Genomic DNA, 24,709 nt, shown 5'->3' with positions numbered 1-24,709 from the left:
TTCCCTCTTCTTCTGGAGTTATCCTCCGAAGAACCGTGGAGATTGGAGTGTTTTCCGACCCTCATCACACAGAACGAAGGGGAGCTTCTGCATCCCAGCCTCCGGTCCCTGGCTCTCACGACCTGGATGTTGAGAGCATAGACTTTGCCTCTTTGAGTCTGTCAGAGGGTGTCTCCCGTGTCTTGCTTGCTTCCAGAAAAGATTCCACCAAGAGGAGTTACTTCTTTTTATGGAGGAGGTTTGCTGTCTGGTGTGACAGCAAGACCTTAGATCCTCGCTCCTGTCCTACACAGACCCTGCTTGAATACCTTCTGCACTTGTCTGAGTCTGGTCTCAAGACCAACTCTGTAAGGGTTCACCTTAGTGCAATCAGTGCATACCATTACCGTGTGGAAGGTAAGCCGATCTCAGGACAGCCTTTAGTTGTTCGCTTCATGAGAGGTTTGCTTTTGTCAAAGCCCTCCGTCAAACCTCCTACAGTGTCATGGGATCTCAATGTCGTTCTCTCCCAGCTGATGAAACCTCCTTTTGAGCCACTGGACTCCTGCCATCTGAAGTACTTGACCTGGAAGGTCATTTTCTTGGTGGCAGTTACTTCACCTCGTAGAGTCAGTGAGCTTCAGGCCCTGGTAGCCCAGGCCCCTTACACCAAATTTCATCATAACAGAGTAGTCCTCCGCACTCACCCTAAGTTCTTGCCAAAGGTTGTGTCGGAGTTCCATCTGAACCAGTCAATTGTCTTGCCAACATTCTTTCCCCGTCCTCATTCCTGCCCTGCTGAACGTCAGCTGCACACATTGGACTGCAAGAGAGCATTGGCCTTCTATCTGGAGCGGACACAGCCCAACAGACAGTCCGCCCAATTGTTTTTCTTTTGATCCCAACAGGAGGGAAGTGGCTGTGGGGAAACGCACCATATCCAATTGGCTAGCAGATTGCATTTCCTTCACTTACACCCAGGCTGGGCTGGCTGTTGAGAGTCATGTGACGGCTCATAATGTTAGAGCCATGGCAGCGTCAGTGGCCCACTTGAAGTCAGCCACTATTGAAGAGATTTGCAAAGCTGCGACGTGGTCATCTGTCCACACATTTACATCTCATTACTGCCTGCAGCAGGATACCCGACGCGACAGTCGGTTCGGGCAGTCAGTGCTTCAGAATATGTTCGGGGTTTAGAATCCAACTCCACCCCCCTAGGCCCATGTTTATTCTGTTCCTGGCTGCACTCTCAGTTAGTTGGATAAATTGTTAGGTCAATCTCAGTTATGTCCTCGCCGTTGCGAGGCCCAATTGACCATGGTTGTTGTTTTGAGTGAGCCTGGGGGCTAGGGATACCCCATCAGTGAGAACAAGCAGCCTGCTTGTCCTCTGAGAAAGCGAATGCTACATACCTGTAGAAGGTATTCTCCGAGGACAGCAGGCTGATTGTTCTCACAAACCCGCCCGCCTCCTCTTTTGGAGTTGTGTCTTCCCTTCTCTTTGTCTTGCTACATATTAGACTGGCCGGCACGAGCCGGTTTCGGGCAGGAAGACGGCCGCGCATGCGTGGTGCGCATCGGCGCGCGAGGGCTAGCAAAGGATTTTGCTAGTGAAGATTCCGATTGGAGGGGCTGCCGTGGACGTCACCCATCAGTGAGAACAATCAGCCTGCTGTCCTCGGAGAATACCTTCTACAGGTATGTAGCATTCGCTTTTTCTTAAAGTTTGTAACAAAGTTCACAATCCATAAATCCTTAAGCTGTCTCGTTCACTATCTTGCCGTACATAACATAAGAACATAAGAGTAGCCATACTGAGTCAGACCAGTGGTCCATCTAGCCTAGTATCCTGTTTTCCAAACCGTGGCCAAGAAACCCAAATCGTTGCAACACACTATACTACAAATCCCAGTTCAAGCAGTTGCGTGCCGTGTCTGTCTTAAACCCAGATACACTAACCGCTGTTACCACATCCTGTGGCAAAGATTTCCAGAGCTTAGCTATTCGTTGAGTGAAAAAATATTTCCTCCTATTTTTTTTAAAATGTATTTCCATGTAATGTCCTTGTGTTCCCTAGTCTTTGTACTTTTGGCATAAGTAAAAAAAAAATGATTTATTTCTACTTGTTCTACACCACTCAGGATTTTGTAGATCTCAATCATATCTCCCCTCATCCATCTCTTTTCCAAGCGGAAGAGCCCAAACCTCTTTAGCCTTTCCTCATATGAGAAGAGTTCCATCCCCTTTATCATTTTGATCGCTCTTCTTTGAACCTTTTCTAATTCCGCTATATCTTTGTTTGAGATATGGCAACCAGAGCTGAATATAAATAAGTGTGGTCGTACCATGGAGTGATACAAAGCTATTATAGTATTTTCGGTCTTATTCACCATCTTTTCCTAATAATTCCTGACATTCTTGGACATCCAAATAGAAGATGAAATTTCATGTGGACAAATGCAAAGTGGTACACGTTGAGAAGAATAATCCGAATCATAATTACCCCTGAGGAACCCCACTAACTACCCTTCTCCATTGTGAATACTGCCCATTTAACCCCACTCTCTGTTTCCTATCCTTCAACCAGTTTTTAATCCACAATAGGACATTTCCTCCTATCCCATGACCCTCCAATTTCTTCTGTAGCCTTTCATGAGGTACCTTGTCAAATGTCTTTTGAAAATCCAGATACACAATATCAACCGGCTCCCCTTTGTCCACATGTTTGTTTACTCCTTCAAAGAATTGAAGTAAATTGGTCAGGCAAGATTTCCCCACACTAAAGCCGTGCTGACTTGGTCTCAGTAATCCATGTCCTTGGATGTGCTCTGTAATTTTATTTATTTATAGTAGCCTCTACCATTTTCCCCGGCACCGACGTCAGACTCACCGGTCTATAATTTCCCGGATCTCCCCTAGAACCTTTTTAAAAAATCGGCTTTACAATGGCCACCCTCCAATCTTCCGGTACCACGCTTGATTTTAAGGATAAATTACATATCACTAACAGTAGCTCCGCAAGCTCATTTTTCAGTTCTATCAGTACTCTAGGATGAATACCATCCGGTCCAGGAGATTTGCTACTCTTCAGTTTGCTGAACTGCCCCATTATGTCCTCCAGGTTTACCGTGAAGTCAGTAAGTTTCTCTGACTCGTCCGCTTGAAATACCATTTCCGACCAGTATCCCACCCAAATCTTCCTCGGTGAAGACCGAAGCAAAGAATTCATTCAATCTCTCCGCTACGTCTTTATCTTCCTTGATCGCCCCTTTTACCCCTCGGTCATCCAGCGGCCCAACCAATTCTTTTGCCGGCTTCCTGCTTTTAATATACCGAAAAAAAATTTGCTATGGAAAGGTATGGAAAAGAGGTGTGAGGATGTTATAATGCCGTTGTATCGCTTCATGGTGCGACCGCACCTTGAGTATTGTGTTCAATTCTGGTTGCCGCATCTCAAGAAAGATATAGTAGAATTGGAAAAGGTGAAGCGAAGGGCGACTAAAATGATAGCGGGAATGGGACAACTTCCCTATGAAGAAAGACTAAGGAGGCTAGGGCTTTTCAGCTTGGAGAAGAGACGGCTGAGGGGGGCACATGATAGAGGCATATAAAATAATGAGTGGAGTGGAACAGGTGGATGTGAAGCATCTGTTCACGCTTTCCAAAAATACTAGGACTAGGGGGCATGCAATGAAACTACAGTGTAATAAATTTAAAACAAATTGGAGAAAATTTTTCTTCACCCAACACATAATTAAACTCTGGAATTCGTTGCCGGAGAATGCGGTGAAGGTTAGCTTCCTGAAAACATAAATATAAAATGGCAGACCCAGTTTTAATAATCTAACTTATTTATCAACTAATGCACCTAGCTAATGTGGCTTGTGTAATGGTAATTTTTTAATTGGGTTCCACGGGACTTCCAGTTGGTGCTCATACGGGTCGATGTGCCTTAGGAGGCTTTGCTGTGCTCTTCCCCATTTTTGTGTAATGTGGCGATTCCTGGAGCTGGTGGTCCCTTTTGTTGCTGTCTAATGCTGCAATCTTTTGGTGTTCTTTGATTTACGCCGAAAGTTTCGAAGAGCAAAGCCCCTACTACTATTAAAGACCTTTATGCAGCAAAGGCCTCTCGGGTTACCAAAGATGGTGGAGCCTCATGTGCTAGCAGTTCGCCAGGAGGTAGCAGGGACTCTGCACCTCTTCCTTTGGATCCATCAGATTCTGAGCCCTCTTGGGCGACTATTCTTAGTGAAATACGGGCGGGCACTTAAAGAGGACATTGCAGATTTGGTAATGGCACAAGCTCCTGGACCTGACCACGTGGTTTGGAAGCTGTGGCGACGACAGTGGCAGAGCTTGCAGATGATCAGGTGGAGAATTGACAGGAATGTGCCCAGCTTGCTTCTCAACTGGAGGATTTGAGTGACCAGTTGGAGAATTACCAGTGCAGATCTAACTTGCGCATTATAGGAGTGCATGAGGGGCACAAGGGTAGAGAGAAGTACATAAGTATTGCCATACTGGGAAAGACCAAAGGTCCATCAAGCCCAGCATACTGTTTCCAACAGTGGCCAATCCCGGTCATGAATTCCTGGCAAGATCCCAAAAAAGTACAAAACAATTTATACTGCTTATCCTAGAAATAGTGGATTTTCCCAAGTCCATTTAATAATGGTCTATGGACTTTTCCTTTAGGAAGCTGTCCAAACCTTTTTTTAAACTCTGCTAAGCTAACCGCTTCTACCACATTCCCTGGCAACGAATTCCAGAGTTTAATTACACGTTGAGTGAAGAAAACGTTTTTCAGATTCATTTTAAATTTACTACATTGTAGCTTCATCGCATGCCCCCTAGTCCTAGTATTTTTGGAAAGCGTAAACAGACGCGTCACATCTACCCATTCCACTCCATTCATTATTTTATAGACCTCTATCAGTACTGGTCTCCGTATCTCAAAAAAGATATAGTAGAATTGGAAAAGGTACAGCGAAGGGCGACGAAAATGATAGTGGGGATGGGACGACTTTCCTACGAAGAGAGGCTGAGAAGGCTAGGGCTTTTCAGCTTGGAGAAGAGACGGCTGAGGGGAGATATGATAGAAGTGTATAAAATAATGAGTGGAATGGATCGGGTGGATGTGAAGTGACTGTTCACGCTATCCAAAAATACTAGGACTAGAGGGCATGAGTTGAAGCTACAGTGTGGTAAATTTAAAACGAATCGGAGAAAATTTTTCTTCACCCAACGTGTAATTAGACTCTGGAATTCGTTGCCGGAGAACGTGGTACGGGCGGTTAGCTTGACGGAGTTTAAAAAGGGGTTAGATAGATTCCTAAAGGACAAGTCCATAGACCGCTATTAAATGGACTTGGAAAAATTCCGCATTTTTAGGTATAACTTGTCTGGAATGTTTTTATGTTTGGGGAGCGTGCCAGGTGCCCTTGACCTGGATTGGCCACTGTCGGTGACAGGATGCTGGGCTAGATGGACCTTTGGTCTTTCCCAGTATGGCACTACTTATGTACTTATGTACTTATCTCCCCTCAGCCGCCTTTTCTCTAAGCTGAAGAGCCCTAGCTGATTTAGCTTTTTCTCCTAGGGAAGTCGTCCCATCCCCTTTATCATTTTCGTCACCGTTCTCAGCACCTTTTCTAATTCCACTATATCTTTTTTGAATGCAGCGACCAGAATTGAACACAATATTCGAGGTGCGGTCAAACCGTGGAGCGATATAAAGGCATTATAACGTCCTCATTTTTGTTTTCCATTCCTTTCCTAATACCTAACATTCTATTTGCTTTCTTAGCCGCAGCAGCACACAGCAGAAGGTTTCAACATATTATCAACGACGACACCTAGATCCCTTTCTTGGTCTGTGACTCCTAACGTGCAACCTTGCATGACATATCTATAATTCGGGTTCCTCTTTCTCACATGCATCACTTTGCACTTGCTCACATTAAACGTCAGCTGCCATTTAGCCGCCCAGTCTCGTAAGGTCCTCTTGTAATTTTTCACAATCCTCCCACGATTTAACGACTTTGAATAACTTTGTGAAATGAAATTTAATTACCTCACTGGTTACTCCCATCTCTAGGTCATTTATAAATATGTTAAATTGGGGAGGAGCCGGCTCTTACCTATGTGCAATGTCTGCTTTGCACCTGTTTTACCGCCACGAGTTTTGATTGTGAAATTGCTCCTTTACACAGAGTTAGACTTGGTTTGTGCCAAACATAAACGGGAACTATCCTGTTTGTGTTTTTCCTGATGTAAGTTTGGATACGGTGCAGAAGCGATGTGAAATGTGGTGGTAGAAACAAGATTTTGAGAACAAGGGCTACCGTCAGATTATGGTACCCAGCTCATTGCTAGAAGTTTCTTTCTACCCCAAAGGAGGAGGCCAAAGCCATGCTTCATGCTTTGACGACTTCCGGAGTTGGACCTGGAGGTTCTTCTCTCTCTTCCTTTGACTTCGGTCGTAGAAATCTTCCTCCTCGTAGGACTGCGAGTGTTGCTCGTCTTGATCAGCCCTTGGAGGCTTGTCCTTCTCATCCTCAGCTGGGATCTGTACCTACTCTGGAATGCGCTGACTCATCTTTAGTCTGGGAGGCTGGTTTGGCTGCTAGGACTGACTCTTCTGCAGTAGCTTTCTCTTCGGGGGTGCATGATAGTGCCTCGGATGTGTTTCCAGCTGCTGGCTGCTCTACTTTACATGATGACTGAGACTGTTTCAGTGGAGCAGACTCCTGCATTCACTTAAACTTTCGTAATGCTTTTTGGAATAGTTTTGATTGGGGGAGACTGCATGTTTGACTTTGGGATGCTGCTAATTGGGGAGCAGGGTGGGTTTGGAGGGTTTGATGTACAGAATAGTTGGTGGTGGGTGTTTCGAGGCATGATGGGTTGGTTGGGCATTTGAGTTATGTTGTTTTTGTTTTGGGGACTGGTACTGATATACTTGGGTCTTGAACCGAGGCTGGAGGCTGGGCTGGCTCAGATCGAGGACCTGAGTTCAGCACTTGTGGTTATAAACATGTATTTTGTATGTTTTTTGGTGTTTTTGGATCCTGACCTTCAGTTGTATCTTCTCGAATGCAGGGGAAATATCATCTCGCATTAAAACGTCAGAAAATACTTCAGGCTTTGAACAGGAAGCAGGTATCTTTGTAGCCTTCCTTCAGGAGACACACTTGGATGTGTCTGAGCGTGCTAAACTTAAGCACTGGTGGGTGGCCAGATATATTGAGTCCCCTGCAGTTGCTAAGAAAGTGGGGATTATTATCCTTTTTCGGAAGGGCCTTATGGTGGATGTTTTGCAGGTGGCTACTGATTTTACAGGTCATTATGTTATTCTCTGGTTATTATTGAGGGTAGCCCTTTTGTGCTGTGTAATCTATATGCCCTTAATGTACATAGTAAATCCTTTTTTGCAGGTATTTTGAGGGTGCTTCATAAATTTTTGCTGGTATTTTGAGGGTGCCTCTAATTGTGGGAGAGGACTGTAACTGGGTGGCAGACTCTACCCTGGACAAGACCTTTAATCTTCATTCTGAGTCAGTTGATCCCTCTAAGGGGGTTCCTCTTCTCTGTGATGTTCTTGATAAGCTTGATGCTTGGAAGGTCCTTCACCGTCTTTTGCATGATTTCACTCATCTAAAGAGAGCCCACGGTACTCGCTCTCGTTTTGACTAGCTCTTAATGTCACGCTTTCTATTTTCTAGGGCCCATTGATCTCGGATCATGCTATGGTGTGGGTTACTTTGGACCTGGGCTCCGACAGGGGGTTCGGTGCTGGTTAGTGTTTCCTTTGTACCTGTACATGGATCTGTCATTTGGAGATTTTCTACTTAATATATGGTGAGATTACGAACACCATAATGCTGCTCACGAGTCTTATCCTTGTCTGTTTTGGGAGACTGCTAAGGCAGTCCTACTTGGCGATTTCATTGCCTACGCTTGCAACAAATGGAGGGCTCGGGATAGGGAAATTCTTTGTTTAGAGTTCGCTTTGCAGCGTTTGCATCGAGCTTGCGGAGTTCACCCTACCGCTCACCTCAAAACTCAGCTACTGACCACTCAGATGTCTCTGAATGAGCTGTTGCATCATCGAGAGGTTAAATCTGCTAAATATTGCCAGTATCAATTGTATTGTTTTAGTCATAAACTGGGACAACTTTTAGCTCGGTTGGTGCATCAGTGACAGGGGCCAATGCGGGTGGCTTCCCTGTGAGATGGCACTAGTATTCTTAATTCTGATATCGAAATTGCTTGAGTGTTACACTTTTTTTTTTATCTCTGTATACTGCAGATGGGGAGGTTGATCTGGATAGTCAGGCTTACTTGGCTGATTGTAACCTGTCTTCTTTCTCAGATCAGGATCGTCAGAGGTTGAATGCCCTTCTTGCGGAGGAGGGGGTGTGTTTGGCCATTCGGCAGTGTGCACTTGGTAAGGCTCCTGGCCCGACAGACTTCAGTTGGAATTTTATAAGCTTCTGGGAGAGCATATTCTTTGACCCTTGGCAGCCTATTTTAATGCTGCTATTGAGTCTCAGCCGGGTATACTTGGTCTGGTGCATATTGTTGTTTTAATGAAGCCAGGTAAGGACACCACTAAGCTGCTGGCTAAGGTTTTGGCAAACGCATCGTGCGTATCATGACAGCCTTTTGCTGTCCCCTTGTTGTCTGAAATGTCAGACCTATGGTGGGCACGTTTGCGCATGTTTTCTGGAGTTGTCCAGCCATACAAACTTTGTGGTCCTAAGTGGTTAATTACTTAGGTACTATATTTGGGCGGCCTTTCCGCCTTGCCCCAGCCGATATGTTATTTGGCAGATTTCTTTGGTTCTTGGCCTTTCAGCCAGAGAGGTTCATCCCTTCCTGGCTAAAGCTGGTCTTATTTGCCAAAAATGTATTTTGCAATGTTGGACTTCAGCTTCCCTGCCCACATTCTGGCACTGGAGAAATGCACTCCACTCCTATATGTCTTTAGAAGCCTGGCATGCTAAAGGTTCTTGTAGGCGAATAAAGAGATTTTTTAGACATTTGGGAGCCTTATTTACAATCTGTGCCCCATCGAGCTCGTAGTTGTTGTTAATCAATTGTAATTTTCCTTTTTGTTGCTTCTGGGTTTTTTTTTTTTTTTTTTGGGGGGGGGGGAGGGCTGTTTTGGGATGATGAGGGTGGGATGGTTATTTGAGGTGGTGGGGAGGTTTTTCCTTGTGTTTGGTACATGGGGTTTAAAATGTTAGCTGGCACTTTCTTGTAACGTGTCTTTGGACTGATGTTCTTTTTGCTAACATCAATAAAATATTTAAAACCTAAAAGGGTTCCACGGTTGGTTAATCTATTTATTTTAAATTTATATAACCCGCACTATCTAAAAGTTCTAGAGGGGTGGGTACAGATAAAACATACAATAAATAAAAATAATACAAGAAACTACATCAAGGTTAAAGAAAGTCAATTGGTTTGCCACTTATTTTCACAAGAATTTAGCAATATGACTTGTTTGTGAAATTAGCAGTGAGCGTGACTGATGTCAGACAAAATGGTAGAAACTATGCTGAAATACAAAATTAGTGACAGTGTGGTTGGCATCTTTTCCTTTTGCTTATGTTTGCTATATACCACCTTAATGGGGAAGAGACAACAGGTTTTAGCAAGGGGAAGTCTTGCCTTATCAATCTATTAAATATGGTATAGTTCAGGGTTTTCTAAACTTGTCATGGGTATCCCACAGCCAGTTGGGTTTTCAAGATATCCATAAAAGAAACGGAGAAAATGAAAGCAGATAAAGACCATTTGGCCTATCCAGTCTGCTCATCCATACCATCTGTTCCTGTCCCTTAGAGATCCCTTGCACCTGCCTATTTTTCGTGTTCTGCTATGGATCTCTGCTTGATTCCTGGTTTTCACATATAAGGATCCTCTGTGTTTATCGCAGGCTTTTATGAATCCTTCTATATTAATTATACAGACATAGAGCAAGGTTGAAAAATCTCTTTTTGTTAAATAAAATGTTTATTTAACATACAAAAGAATTAAAGTTTATACAAATGTGGCACGTAAGTAACCACAAAAGTTCAGAAACTTTGCTTCAGGATTTTCTGCCCTTTTCTGCTTATGTAACTTTTTCGGTTTTGATATTAATATACAGAGGTGCCTGAAGTAATAACATGCAGGAGGCTTACCATGGGTTCTGCATTAGTATGTCTGACATATGTGTGTCTTTGTACAGTTTTCTTATCAGTGCACTGTAAATTTAAATCCAGTGTTAATAAACATATCAGCTATTAAACTTGGATGCAAAGAAGTGGCCTGAAGGACAAGCACACACTTTTCTAATGCTGATGCTTTAATGTTTGGGGAGGAGTAAAGAGTTAGTTTGTTCTTTGCTAGTGTTAGGATTTCACAGCAGTTTCTTTTTTTGTGCAAAGCATGAAGGAACCCACAATCTCTTCCTTTTTTTTTCCTAGAATGGAATGAGTCAAAAAGAGCATGGGGGGATAAGGAGATGAGGTGATCCCATCCCCAAATGCAGGGCTGAGGGTGAGGTGCTGCAGCTGTGAAGTAAAGTGCTGAGTTGCAGACATTTAAATGATGCCATGCAATAATATTTATATGCAAAATAGTATTCCATACATTTATATGGACATGCAACTCCAGATGCTGATATAAGTGTGTGTGTGTGTAGGGAGGGGAGTTGGACTTGTATGTTTGTACTTGTTTCTGTGGTGATTAGCATGCTTTCCATGTTTGTGCACATTGCTTATGTGCAAATTATTTGCATACGATTTGGTTACTTTATCGGGTGGAATTTTATTTTTTGTGTGTGCAATAGGAAACTGTTCTCTGAGGTTCATCACTTGGTTTAAGTGCACAGCTTAATTCACTGGCCCCAGAGTGGGTGAGATTATGAAAATAATTGCCCAATTTGTATCTATTAGCAACAATTTTAAATTGTACTTAGTAAATGTTTTGCTAGCTTAGTTTAATTTGTTCTTCCCAACAATCGAGTTAAAGAATTATAAGAATTCAATTAACCTGAAGTTTATACATTTTTCTGGGTTACACGTTTGCACTGTTTTGTGACTCACTATTGCCTTTCCTTTATATACAGGAGCATGAAAAAAGGTGTTGGAGTGTTGATTTTAACTTAATGGACCCCAAACTTCTAGCTTCAGGATCAGATGATGCAAAAGGTTGGCTAGATTTTATATCCAAGAGCACCTTTTTATATTGTGATCTATTATAATATTCATATCTTAAATATATATGTCCATGTAGCTTTCCTTTTGCTGACTAAAAATACTACTATCTTTGCTCAAAGTTTTAACTGTTGCCATTTTAATATGGTATCCTCATCGCTATGATCACATTCAGCATACTGGGGCAAAATGAACAAGGAATTGACCCTTATGTTTAAACACAGGGTTAAGTGCTCTTTATGAAGCCTGTACGATAGCTGCTACTTCTGAAGATAATTAAGGTTATTTCTGTACAGTTGTGTCAGTCAGCGTTCAAGAGCAGTCAGATTTTACTAGGAGAAGTTAAGATACACAAACCCAAGTTTTTATTTTCCCAAATTCTTTGACTATTATAAAAGGATTTATTGTAAATCCATGGCTGGCTGGGTACTGGGTGTACTGTAATGCTCTAAGTGCGCTGTGAATGCACTTTTGCATCATGGTAAACATTGTATAGAAGATCGGTATAATAAGTTGGTTTGATTCCTTCTCTCTCTGAATGGAAAACTGCCAAAAAAGTTGTTACAAGTACTCCTCAGGCAGCTTTCCATTGTTGTGTGTGGGTGACTGAAGGAGCTGGGGCTTCCAAAGTCACCATGATGTGCAAGTGTATTCATAGCATATCTTAACCTTCATAGCATAATAGCATTACAGAAAAAATGATAATCCATCATTTTAGCAAGACTTTCCTTAGCTCCCCAGTGTCAGGTAGGTGAGGAGGAAGGCAGTCCCACTCCATGGTTTCTTGTGGCTGCAGAAGGAGGAAGGCAGGCATTCCATTGAGCCCTAATTTTATATACCAAAAGGGTTTCATAAGTTAAATCAAAATGTTATATTTTTGTCTATAATAGGGAACCTTTGATGCAGATCTTCTAACTAAGAATTTGTATTTTTTCTACTTATTTATAAATATATGTAGGGCAGTGGTTGCCAAACCTTGGATTGTGACCCCATTTTGGGTTCTGTTTGCCTCATGGATCTAGTCTATTTCTCTTCCTTTGAACCTCTACCCTGTCCCTCAGTTGGCAATCAGTATGAGGCATGAGCAGCACCCCTCCTCCTACATGGGCTTCCTATTAGACCAGATATATTGGAGGTCTGATAACATATATCCATATGCAGGCCCCATGGTGACTGCTGCTCCTAACTAGGGAGAATGGAAAGGAGAGTGAGCAGAAGTTTCAAGTTTATCAAATATTTGATATAAAGCTTATTAGTTTCTTATTTAAACAATTTACAGTCACCAAATGTCAGCTAAATTCGGATAAGAGAGAAAAATAAAGAAATTAAAGAAGGAAACCATAGAGGAAAGATTGCAAAGGCATAAAAAGCCATATGCTATATGTCCCTGCCCCCCCCCCCCCCCCCCCCCCCCCCAATTCCTGATAATTATCTCTAGGGATATATTGGGACATATTGTAGCTATCAGGAATCAAAAGCTTTCATGAATAAATGCATCTTAAAGCCATTCTTAAATCTGTTAAATATTTCTCTAGCTGTAAGTGTAATGGCTAATTATTTTATAATGTAAGTGCCACCATGGCCAAAATCAAATTTTAGTGATCTAATCTGATGTTCTAAAACAGGGAACTGGTAGTAGATTCAGCTGGGAAGATCTGAGAGCCCTAGTAGGGAGTTAAATAGCTAAGATGAGAATAATAGTAGTCCAGAGTAGTACATTTTATGCCCCAATATCAGGATACTAAAAGGGATTTTTGAAGAAATAGAAAACCAATGGGGTTTTTTCCCCCAAAAGTGGGTTAAAAGCATCAAATTTTCATGCACCTTTGATTTATTTTAATTTATTTATTAGGATTTATTTACCGCCTTTTGAAGGAATTCACTGAAGGCAGTATACAGTAAGAATAGATCAAACATGAGCAATAGACAATTACAGCAGTACAAATATTAAAAAAAACAAAAAACAATACAAAGTGTGGCATAGTATACTAACAATGTCAACACAATACGTAGTAGAACATTTTAATTGATAGTGAAGGGTAAAGCAAAATGTAACAGGAGAGTAAGAAGAGTTAGAAAGTTAGGTTACTGACAGAAAGTTGCACACGAGGTCAGAGAAATGGTTAAATATTAGCTAGAATAGGAGTGGATACACATGTCATTGTTTTACTGTCACATTTTGAATCATTTATAGACACCTAATGCCAACAGTCTGACAGTCCCAGAAATAATGTTACAGTATTCATGTTTCACTAACATAAACCCATTTTGGTCTTTGTGTATAGAAACAAAGGTTTTGCTTTGCCTACTGGTCAATATTTTTGTTTAAATTTTACAATATGTATTTATTGAGGAAATAGATCTGTCATTCTGTAGCTGGTATGAATCTCTTCCCAGTTTTTCAATTTCACTAAAGGGGCCTTTCGCAATAGCCAGTCTAAAGAAACAATCGGTGAATTGTTTAAGCCAGGGAGCTAAGGAGTTGCAGAAACCTGATAGCATTCAACAGACAGGCCCCTCCCACCTATATGGAGTGGTGGAGTGGCCTAGTGGTTAGGGTGGTGGACTTTGGTCCTGGGGAACTGAGTTCAATTCCCGGCACAGGCAGCTCCTTGTGACTCTGGGCAAGTCACTTAACCCTCCATTGCCCGCCGCATTGAGCCTGCCATGAGTGGGAAAGCACGGGATACAAATGTAACAAAAATAAAATATATCCAGGCCAACCCTCCCCCCCTTCCAAATTCAGGGCTTACCCAGAGCAACGCCCTGGTGCTTCAATGACGAGACGTGGTAGTGGCCCCCTTCATTCTTCATCCCGTGCCAGGTTCAAAATGGCCCCACTGACTTCTAGCGGTAGTAACAAATTTAGCAATATACAGTAGAATATCAATTATCAGACATAAACGGGACCTACAGGTGGTCAGATAACCAAACATGTCATAATATGGACTCCACTGTATTTTAATATGCTGCACATGATTTCCTCTCCCCCCTTTTACCGCAATATGCAGCATATCCCTCCCCCCCTTCCCGCCAAACAGTAGCAGCTGCTCCCCTCACAAGCCTTGGTGGTCTAGTGGTGTAAGGGCAGGAGTGATCCCTGGTCATGGCAGCTCCACTTCAAAATGGCTGCCACAAGCTTAGTGATAGTCTTGCGAGAATGTTGCTAGAGGCCATGGCAGCTGTTTTGAGATTGGAGTCAGCATGGACAGGAGCGATGCAGATAACCTGAAACCTAGATATGTCTGCGTATGTTAGTACAGTTCAGTGAAAGGGGGGGGGGGGGGGAAGGGATAGACAATTGATGACACAACACTTGATAATGGATGAGAAAGCCAGAGTCTCTATTGATTATTTCCATGTGAATCCTAAAGTTTGATCATTTTTTTTAAACATTTTATTAGAAATTCATGCCAATATAACACAAATTATTTTACAGATAGCCACTGAACATCTGATATTCATAACACAGATTTCTACTGCAATTAAACATGTGCAACTAACCTCAACTTCAACCCCAAAACCCCCCATCCCCCCCCCCCTTATGGAAGTCCGAGAGAGGAATCCGGACAGGAAGACCATGTCACATAAGTGTCCCAAATTTTCTGATACCCTATAATATGACCAGTTCGTTTAGCTGTCAATTTAGACATCAGATGAATGTGTTCCAGTTTGCGGGCCACCACCCCAAGGCCTGGCAATGTGCTCTGTCGCCAACCCGCCGCCAAAACCAGCTTGCTGGCCACAAAAACAAATGAAGCCAAATGATGAATGTGTGGCTTGACTCCTCTTGGTTTAACATGAAGAAGGCAATGTTCCATTTTCATGGGATATGACTGCTTAGTAATACTATGCACCAATCGTATAACATCTGACCAAAATGTCTGAGCTTTGGGACACTCCCACCAGATATGATACATATCACCCACCCCCGTACATTGATGCCAGCACAAAGCTGATACCGAAGAGAACAACTTATGTAGCTTGTGAGGGGTGTAGTACCAGTTATACAATATCTTATACCCGTTTTCCATTAAAGCACTAGAGACAGAAACCTTAAGCAATAATTTGAAAACCCCCTCCCATTGTGAAAACTCATAAGACACTCCCATAGCTCGTTCCCACTTTGTCAAATAATATAAAACTGGCCTACTGTGGGAGAACAAGGCTCTATATAATCTAGTTATCCCACCCCTACCTCCCCCACTCACCATTGCTTGTTCTAATAGCGTAGTAGGCAAACTCACATCCGCCCTAGCCTTTCTCAGAATAAAATCCCGCACCTGATGATATTGAAAAGAATGGGAAAGAGGGATCCCATATATTGAAAAGAGAGCACCTCCCCCTCCTCCCAAATCTGTCCCAATTCACATAATCCCAATTTTTCCCAGCTCTTAAACCCCTCTGTCTCTGTCCCTGGTGCAAACTGTGGTGTAAAACGAATATACATGTGCAAAAAATATTTACGGTTCGGAAAAAACTTGCGTCGCACCGCCCTCCAAACCGACAGAGGCCCACTCAACAATGGAGGTAGTTCTCGAATTAAGCCTCCTAATTGATGATCTGAGAGGCATGGAGCAGCAGCTAACGGATAAGTATCGAGCCAAGTTTGCTCTATCCGCTCCCAGAATTTGCCCGACTTTTGCATCCAAACCGCCAAGATACGAAGGTGAGCAGCCTGATAATAAGCCCAAAACCAAGGAACACCCATCCCTCCCTTCGCCCGTGGCTGGTACATTACCTCCCTCCGAACCCGAGGGGGTTTCCTCTTCCGGATAAACGAAAAACCCTCCGTTGTAATCCTTTAAAGAACTTATCAGGCAATGAAATAGGTAGTGCCATAAATAAGTAGAGCATCTTAGGAAGCAAGATCATCTTGACCGCCGCAATACGACCCAGCCAAGAAATCGTTAGGCCCTCCCAACGTTCGAGCTCCAAAAAAAAATCCCTTAGTTTCCCTGGGAAATTAGCAGCATAGAGATCCTCAACCTTCCTCGTTAGAATAGTCCCTAGATATCTAATACCTGTGGAAGACCACCTAAAGGGATAATCTCTCTTTAGTCTAACCACCTGGTCCTCTGGAATTGACACATTCAGTGCTTCTGACTTGTTCAGATTAATTTTAAAACCTGATAGCTTACCATATTCTTGGAGAACTAGGGTCAAAGCAGGGAAAGCGATCAGCGGATCCGAAAGAGTCAACAAAAGATTGTCCGCAAACAAAAGCAATCTAGTTTCAAGCTCTCTTCACCTAATGCCCTGAATCTCAGTATGAGTCCGAATACATTCTGCAAATGGCTCGATCACAAGAGCAAAGAGTAAAGGTGAGAGAGCGCAACCCTGTCTCGTGCCCCGAAACAGGGGAAATGAGGGCGAGCGCCCATCATTAACACGAACCGAAGCACAAGGGGCCCTGTAAATAAGAGATAACCAATGCAGAAAAGACCCATCTATTCCAGCCCGGCGCAACACCGCAAACATATATGGCCAATGCACATGATCAAACGCCTTTTCTGCATCTAATGAGAGAATACACAAAGGCACCTGTACAGACTCGGCATAAGATATAAGATGTAAGGCGCGGCGTATGTTGTCAAAAGTTTGACGCCCATGGACAAAACCCACCTGATCCTCATGAATCAATTGGGGTAAGTAGTGCTGCAAATGGGTAGCTAGAATCTTGGTAAAGATCTTATAATCTACCCCCAATAGAGAAATCGGGCGGTAAGAGCCACACAGCTGTGGATCCTTACCCGGTTTTAACAAGACAGTGATGGTCGCCAGATTCCAAGATGCTGGAATATCCTGACCCTCAGTGAAAGAGCGGAAAACCTGTAAAAGCACAGGGGCCAACAACCCACCAAAGGTCTTATAAAATTTATTAGTGAAGCCGTCCGGCCTCGGTGCCTTTTTTGGCGACAAAGTTCGTATAGCCTGGAGAATTTCGTCTAACTCAATAGGTCTAGAAAGTTGTCCCCGTGCCCCCTCCCCCAGCCTAGGCAACGGAAAGCGATCCAAGAAACCTGCTATTTCTGCCTCTGAAGGAGAGATATCAGAAGTATATAGCTGTTCATAAAACTGCTGAAAAAGGCGCTGCATACGAGAGGAGTCAAAGGTCAACCCCCCCACCATATACATTCAGCAGCGTGTATCTCCGCCCTCCCAAAAGTACAATAATTAAGATGCATCTCCCCCCTCTATCCCGAATGATCATATCAATCTGCCATGGTTGGGAATCGGCAAACAATATCGCTACCCCCTTGGACTTGGCGCCAGCACAACTGGAGGCAAAATATTGCTGCGGATATTTGCGATGCCTACACATTGATTCATGAGTGGTCTTCAGGTGTGTCTCCTGAATGAAAGCAATATCGATCTGTAAGCGAATCAGTTCCCTAAATAAAAGCTGACGCTTCATAGAAATATTCAGCCCCCGAACATTCAGGAGCCCCAACTTTATATCACCCATTCTAAAAGAAAAAACAGATACCAGCTATTCCCTTCACATTCCTCCCGCCCTCCCCAAACCCTCGCCAACTGTAGAGACCCCTCTCTATAAAAAGTCGAGAAAGTGAACCCTCCTCCTCCCGCCCCCACATTTCACATTAAATAATACATTGCATCAACATAGTTACCCTAAAACATCAGAAACCCCCCCTCTTAACATTTGTCTAACCAGGTTCGTGAGCTCATGTACCTACTAACAGGTATCTATATCACGAGCCTAGTAGAGACTATAACTGCTAATCAACATAAAACCAAATATCAAAATTTTTTTTTTTTAGATTGCAGTACTGCTCTCTGTATGAGCTTAGTTCTCAGGGCAGCTGACTAGCTGACTTTTGCCGCTCAAGTCTTTTATTTCCCTTCGCAACCCTCTTCCATTTCGGATGAGCTGACAACGATGCAGATCTATGCTTGTTAGGTGCTGTAGTAGATGCTGCTCTCTCCTCTATTGGCAAAATCTGGCGTGCCTCCTCCACCGATTTAATTTGATGTTGATGGCCATCCTTGTAAAACGCCAAGGCGAAGGGATGTCTCCATCTGTATTTAATGCCCATCTCACGCAGCCGTGTAGTAACCAGCTTCAGGTCTGCCCTTCTCTTTAGCGTAACCGCAGCCAAATCTTGAAAAACTGCTACAGGATACGAATCCCATTTAAAGCTGTCAAGCTTACGACTCGCCTGCATTACCCGCTCTCGAAGCTTAAAATCTTGAAAACAGGCAATTATGTCTTTGGGCATATTGTTTCTCACCCCACCCAATGCTCTATGAGATCTTACCAGATGTACTTCTGTGGGCTCAATGGGCAATCCCGCTTCGTGAGTAGGGCGGTCACAATGCGCTGTACCACATCCTCACAGTCTGCATATAATGGAGTATCTGGTAAGCCTCTAAAACGGAGATTACACCTCCTGCTGCGGTTTTCTAAATCCTCCAGCTTATCTGTGATCTGTTGGATCTCCACATGCACCTCGCCGACCTGCTGGTTAAGGCCTCCGATAGCGGCGTCATGCTCCTCAACTCGGCCCTCTAGCTCGTCCAAATGATTGCCAAGGTCCCGGATTTCACTCCGTAAGTTAGCCTCCATGACCGTGAGGTCCGTGCGGACTGCTTTTAAGTCCGTGCGCATCTCCTTCAACCAATCCCGCAACTCCGAGTAATTAACTTTCTCCGAGGACAAGCAGGCTGCTTGTTCTCACGACTGGGTGACGTCCGCGGCAGCCCCCACCAACCGGAAGAAGCTTCGCGGGACGGTCGGCACGCAGGACACGCCCACCGCGCATGCGCGGGCCGTCTTCCCGCCCGTGCGCGACCGCTCCCCGCCAGTTACTTTTTTTCCGCGACTGGAGAGAGTTGTGCAATTGCCTCTCTCTCTGTTCAGCCGCCGGATTTTTCGACCGCGTTTATGCGGATCGTCGCTTTTGGACCCCGTTCGGTTTCCCTCTTTTCTTTGTGTTATTAAAAAAAAAAAAAAAAAAAAAAAAAAAAAAGGGATTTCGCGCGTGTGGAGCACGCGCTCCCCTTTTCCCTCGCTTCTAGCGGGGACGCCACGTTGCGGCCTAGTGGCCGCTCGGTCGGTTTGTTTTTTCGTGGTGTGATTTTAGCCACCATTGCCGACTTTGACTTCGCCGACGCGATTTTTCCGTCGATGTCCTCGAAGGTCCCGAGTGGATTTAAAAAGTGTGGTCGCTGCGGCCGGCCGATGCTCGCAGACCGACACCCACGCTTGGTGCCTCCAGTGCCTCGGGCCGGAGCACAATCTCAAGTCGTGTGCTTTGTGTCTCGGTCTCCGGAAACGGACTCAGGTTGCGAGGCAAGTTCTACGGGACCGTCTTTTTGGAACTTGCGCCGGCCCCTCGACGTCGACCTCGACGGCATCGGTATCGAAGGCCGGTTCTTCGGTACCGGTAATCGATGCCCGAGACATCGGCACCGATGGCAGCGACCCCAGGAGAACAGGTCCCGTCGGCCCGCCGGTCCGCCGGTGAGAGTGGGGTTGAGAGGCCGCGTGGGCAGTCGGCCCCAGTCACTCCCTCAGCTCGTGAGCCACGGGACCGAACCCTGTCGGACCCGGTACCTCGAGACCGAGGGGGATCGACCTCCTCCTCCTCCATGCCCTCCGGCGCCGGTGACGTGCACCGGAAAAAGGACAAAAAGCGCCGTCACCGGGAGCCCTCGGTGCACCCTGAAGAGGAGTCGACGCCGAAGCGTCATCGCAGAGAGGAGAGATCTCCGTCGGTGGTGGAGGTACCGACGCGTCGGGGTTCCGGCACCTCGGTGCCGTCTCCTGGCCCCCAGCAGCTTCTGGCACCGACACCCTTACCGGCCCCACCGCCTTCCCGGCAGCGGGCCTGGACGAGTGCCTCAGAGCCATCCTTCCGGGGATCCTGGAAGGGCTGATGCGCCAGGCTGTGCCGGCGTCGGGGGTGCTTGCGCCCCCGGCGCCGATGACTGTGGCGCCGGCGAGCTCTAGCCCGGCGCCGGGGCTGTCGACAACCGCCGCCGCTTGCGGTGCCGGTCTCGACCGCCACGCAGGTGGAGTCCCCGTCGACGTCGATGGAGGGAGCTCCGTCCCCGCCGGCGCGGGAGTCCACCGCTCGACGACACCGAGACCTCGGTGCCTCGACGTCGAGCCGGGCCCGGTAACCGGACTCAGCTACATGAAGCTTATGTCCGACACCGAGGATGAGGACTCGTGGGGGGAAGAGGAGGGCCCGAGATATTTTCTCCTCAGAGGAGTCTACGGGCCTTCCCTCGGACCCCACGCCGTCACCGGAGAGGAAACTCTCCCCTCCTGAGAGTCTCTCCTTTGCCTCCTTTGTGCGGGATATGTCTATCAGCATTCCCTTCCCCGTGGTCTCTGTGGAAGAGCCGAGGGCCGAGATGCTCGAGGTCCTCGACTATCCATCACCACCTAGAGAGTCCTCCACGGTACCGCTGCACAATGTCCTGAAGGAGACGCTGCTTCGGAACTGGGTGCGACCATTACTAACCCCACCATTCCAAGAAAGCAGAGTCCCAGTACAGGATCCACTCTGACCCAGAGCTCATGCGGCCCCAGTTGCCCCATGACTCAGCGGTCGTGGATTCTGCTCTCAAGAGGGCACGGAGTTCGAGGGATACCGCCTCGGCGCCCCCGGGGCGGGGAGTCTCGCACTCTGGACTCGTTTGGGAGGAAGGCCTACCAATCCTCCATGCTCGTGACCCGCATCCAATCCTACCTGCTCTATATGAGCATCCACATGCGGACCAATGTGCAACAGCTGGCGGACCTGGTCGATAAGCTCCCGCCGGAGCAGTCCAGGCCATATCAGGAGGTGGTCAGGCAGCTGAAGGCGTGCAGAAAGTTCCTGTCCAGGGGGATTTTTGACACCTGTGACGTGGCATCTCGTGCTGCGGCCCAAGGTATAGTGATGCGCAGGCTCTCATGGCTGCGTGCCTCTGACCTGGACAACCGCACCCAGCAGAGACTGGCTGACGTCCCTTGCCGGGGGGATAACATTTTTGGTGAGAAGGTCGAGCAGATGGTTGACCAACTGCATCAGCGGGAAACCGCTCTCGACAAGCTCTCCCACCGGGCGCCTTCAGCACCCGCCCCCACGGGCGGGCGTTTTTCCCGGGTCCGGCAGGCTGCACCCTATTCTTTTGCAAAGCGTCGGTACAACCAGCCGGCCCGAAGGCCTCGTCAGGCACAGGGACAGCCCCCAGCGCGCTCGTTCCCGTCAACAGCGTGCGCCTAAGCAGCCCCCTGCGCCTCCACAGCAAAAGCCGGGGACGGGCTTTTGACTGGATCCACGGGAACATAGCCGCCCTACAAGTGTCCGTACCGGACGACCTGCCGGTCGGAGGGAGGTTAAAATTCTTTCACCAAAGGTGGCCTCTCATAACCTCCGACCAGTGGGTTCTCCCGAATAGTGCGGTGCGGATACGCCCTGAATTTGGCCTCCCTGCCTCCAAATTGTCCTCCGGGAGCTCAGTCTTTCAGCTCCCATCACAAGCAGGTACTTGCAGAGGAACTCTCCGCCCTTCTCAGCGCCAATGCGGTCGAGCCCGTACCACCCGGGCAGGAAGGGCAGGGATTCTATTCCAGTACTTCCTTGTGGAAAAGAAAACAGGGGGGATGCGTCCCATCCTAGACCTGAGAGGCCTGAACAAATTCCTGGTCAAAGAAAAGTTCAGGATGCTTTCCTTGGGCACCTTCTGCCAATGATTCAGAAAAAACGATTGGCTATGTTCCTGGATTTAAAGGACGCATACACTCACATCCCGATACTGCCAGCTCACAGACAGTATCTCAGATTCCGCCTGGGCGCACGGCACTTTCAGTATTGTGTGCTGCCCTTTGGGCTCGCCTCTGCCCCACGAGTGTTTACAAAGTGCCTCGTGGTGGTAGCGGCCTACCTGCGCAAGCTGGGAGTGCACGTGTTCCCATATCTCGACGATTGGCTGGTCAAGAACACCTCGGAGGCAGGAGCCCCTCCGGTCCATGCAGTGCACTATTCAACTTCTGGAGCTGCTGGGATTTGTGATAAATTACCCAAAGTCCCATCTCCAGCCAACTCAGTCTCTGGAATTCATAGGAGCTCTGCTGAATACCCAGACAGCTCAGGCCTACCTTCCCGAAGCGAGGGCCACCATCTCCTGGCCCTGGCTTCGCAGACCAGAGCGTCTCAGCAGATCGCAGCTCGGCAGATGTTGAGACTTCTGGGTCATATGGCCTCCACAGTCCATGTGACTCCCATGGCTCGTCTTCACATGAGATCTGCTCAATGGACCCTAGCTTCCCAGTGGCTCCAAGCCACCGGGAATCTAGAAGATGTCATCCGCCTCTCCACCAGTTGCCGCACTTCACTGCTCTGGTGGACCATCCGGACCAATTTGACACTGGGACGTCCATTTCAAATTCCCACAGCCCACGAAAGTGTTAACGACGGATGCATCTCGCCTGGGGTGGGGAGCTCATGTCGATGGGCTTCACACCCAGGGTCTGTGGTCCTCCAGGAAAAGGATCTGCAGATCAACCTCCTGGAGCTCCGAGCGATCTGGAACGCACTGAAGGCTTTCAGAGATCGGCTGTCCTGCCAAATTATCCAAATTCGGACAATCAGGTTGCAATGTATTACGTCAACAAGCAGGGGGGCACCGGATCTCGCCCCCTGTGTCAGGAAGCCGTCGGGGATGTGGCGCTGGGCATGCCGGCACAGCATGCTTCTCCAAGCCACGTACCTGGCATGCGTAAACAACAGTCTGGGCCGACAGACTGAGCAGAGTCATGCACCGCACGAGTGGTCGCTCCATTCCAGAGTGGTACGCAAGATCTTCCGAGAGTGGGGCACCCCCTCGGTGGATCTTTTCGCCTCTCAGACCAACCACAAGCTGCCTCTGTTCTGTTCCAGACTTCAGACACACGGCAGGCTAGCGTCAGATGCCTTTCTCCTTCATTGGGGGACCGGCCTCCTGTATGCGTATCCTCCCATACCTTTGGTGGGGAAGACCTTACTGAAGCTCAAGCAAGACCGAGGCACCATGATTCTGATAGCGCCCTTTTGGCCCCGTCAGATCTGGTTCCCTCTTCTTCTGGAGTTGTCCTCCGAAGAACCGTGGAGATTGGAGTGTTTTCCGACTCTCATTTCGCAGAACGACGGAGCGTTGCTGCACCCCCACCTTCAATCCCTGGCTCTCACGGCCTGGATGTTGAGGGCGTAGACTTCGCTGCGTTGGGTCTGTCTGAGGGTGTCTCCCGGGTCTTGCTTGCCTCTAGGAAGGATTCCACTAAAAAGAGTTACTTTTTCAAGTGGAGGAGGTTTGTCGTCTGGTGTGTGAGAGCAAGGCCCTAGAACCTCGTTTTTGCCCTGCACAGAACCTGCTTGAATACCTTCTGCACTTATCGGAGTCTGGCCTCAAGACCAACTCAGTAAGGAATCACCTTAGTGCGATTAGTGCTTACCATTATCGTGTGGAAGGTAAAGCCATCTCTGGAGAGCCTTTAGTCGTTCGATTCATGAGAGGCTTGCTTTTGTCAAAGCCCCCTATCAAGCCTCCTACTGTGTCATGGGATCTCAACGTCGTCCTCACCCAGCTGATGAAACCTCCTTTTGAGCCACTGAATACCTGCCATCTGAAGTACTTGACCTGGAAGGTCATTTTCTTGGTGGCAGTTACTTCAGCTCGTAGGGTCAGTGAGCTTCAAGCCCTAGTAGCTCATGCTCCATATACCAAATTTCATCACAACAGAGTAGTGCTCCGCACCCACCCAAAGTTCCTGCCGAAGGTGGTGTCGGAGTTCCATCTTAACCAGTCAATTGTCTTGCCAACATTCTTCCCAGGCCGCATACCCGCCCTGCTGAACGTCAGTTTGCACACATTGGACTGCAAGAGAGCATTGGCCTTCTACTTGGAGCGGACACAGCCCAACAGACAGTCCGCCCAATTGTTTATTTCTTTCGACCCTAACAGGCTAGGGGTCGCTGTCGGGAAAACGCACCATCTCCAATTGGCTAGCAGATTGCATTTCCTTCACTTACGCCCAGGCTGGGCTGACTCTTGAGGGTCATGTCACGGCTCATAGTGTCAGAGCCATGGCAGTGTCGGTGGCCCACTTGAAGTCAGCCACTATTGAAGAGATCTGCAAGGCTGCGACGTGGTCATCTGTCCACACATTCACATCTCATTACTGCCTCCAGCAGGATACCCGACGCGACAGTCGGTTCGGGCAGTCGGTGCTGCAGAATCTGTTTGGGGTGTAAATCCAACTCCACCCTCCTGGACCCGAATTTATTCTGGTCAGGCTGCACTCTCAGTTAGTTGTTCTTCGTAGGTCAATTTCTGTTGTACCCTCGCCGTTGCGAGGTTCAATTGACCTGGGTTATTGTTTTGAGTGAGCCTGAGAGCTAGGGATACCCCAGTCGTGAGAACAAGCAGCCTGCTTGTCCTCGGAGAAAGGGTATGATACATACCTGTAGCAGTTGTTCTCCGAGGACAGCAGGCTGATTGTTCTCACCTACCCTCCCTCCTCCC

General features: G+C 46.8%; 1 protein-coding gene across 1 annotated transcript in view; it reads left to right on the top strand.

Moving 5' to 3' along the window:
* COP1 (COP1 E3 ubiquitin ligase) overlaps positions 1-24,709 on the top strand; it is a 478,504-nt gene that overhangs the window by 209,343 nt on the left and 244,452 nt on the right. Inside the window, exon 14 of the mRNA XM_030205657.1 lies at positions 11,101-11,182. Coding sequence (XP_030061517.1) covers positions 11,101-11,182 — 82 coding nt within the window. The remainder of the gene's footprint in view (positions 1-11,100; positions 11,183-24,709) is intronic.

Source organism: Microcaecilia unicolor, chromosome 6 (assembly GCF_901765095.1).
Source record: "Microcaecilia unicolor chromosome 6, aMicUni1.1, whole genome shotgun sequence".
Lineage (NCBI taxonomy): Eukaryota > Metazoa > Chordata > Amphibia > Gymnophiona > Siphonopidae > Microcaecilia > Microcaecilia unicolor.
The sequence above is the reverse complement of the archived record's forward strand: the minus strand, read 5'-3'. Positions and strand labels throughout refer to the sequence as shown.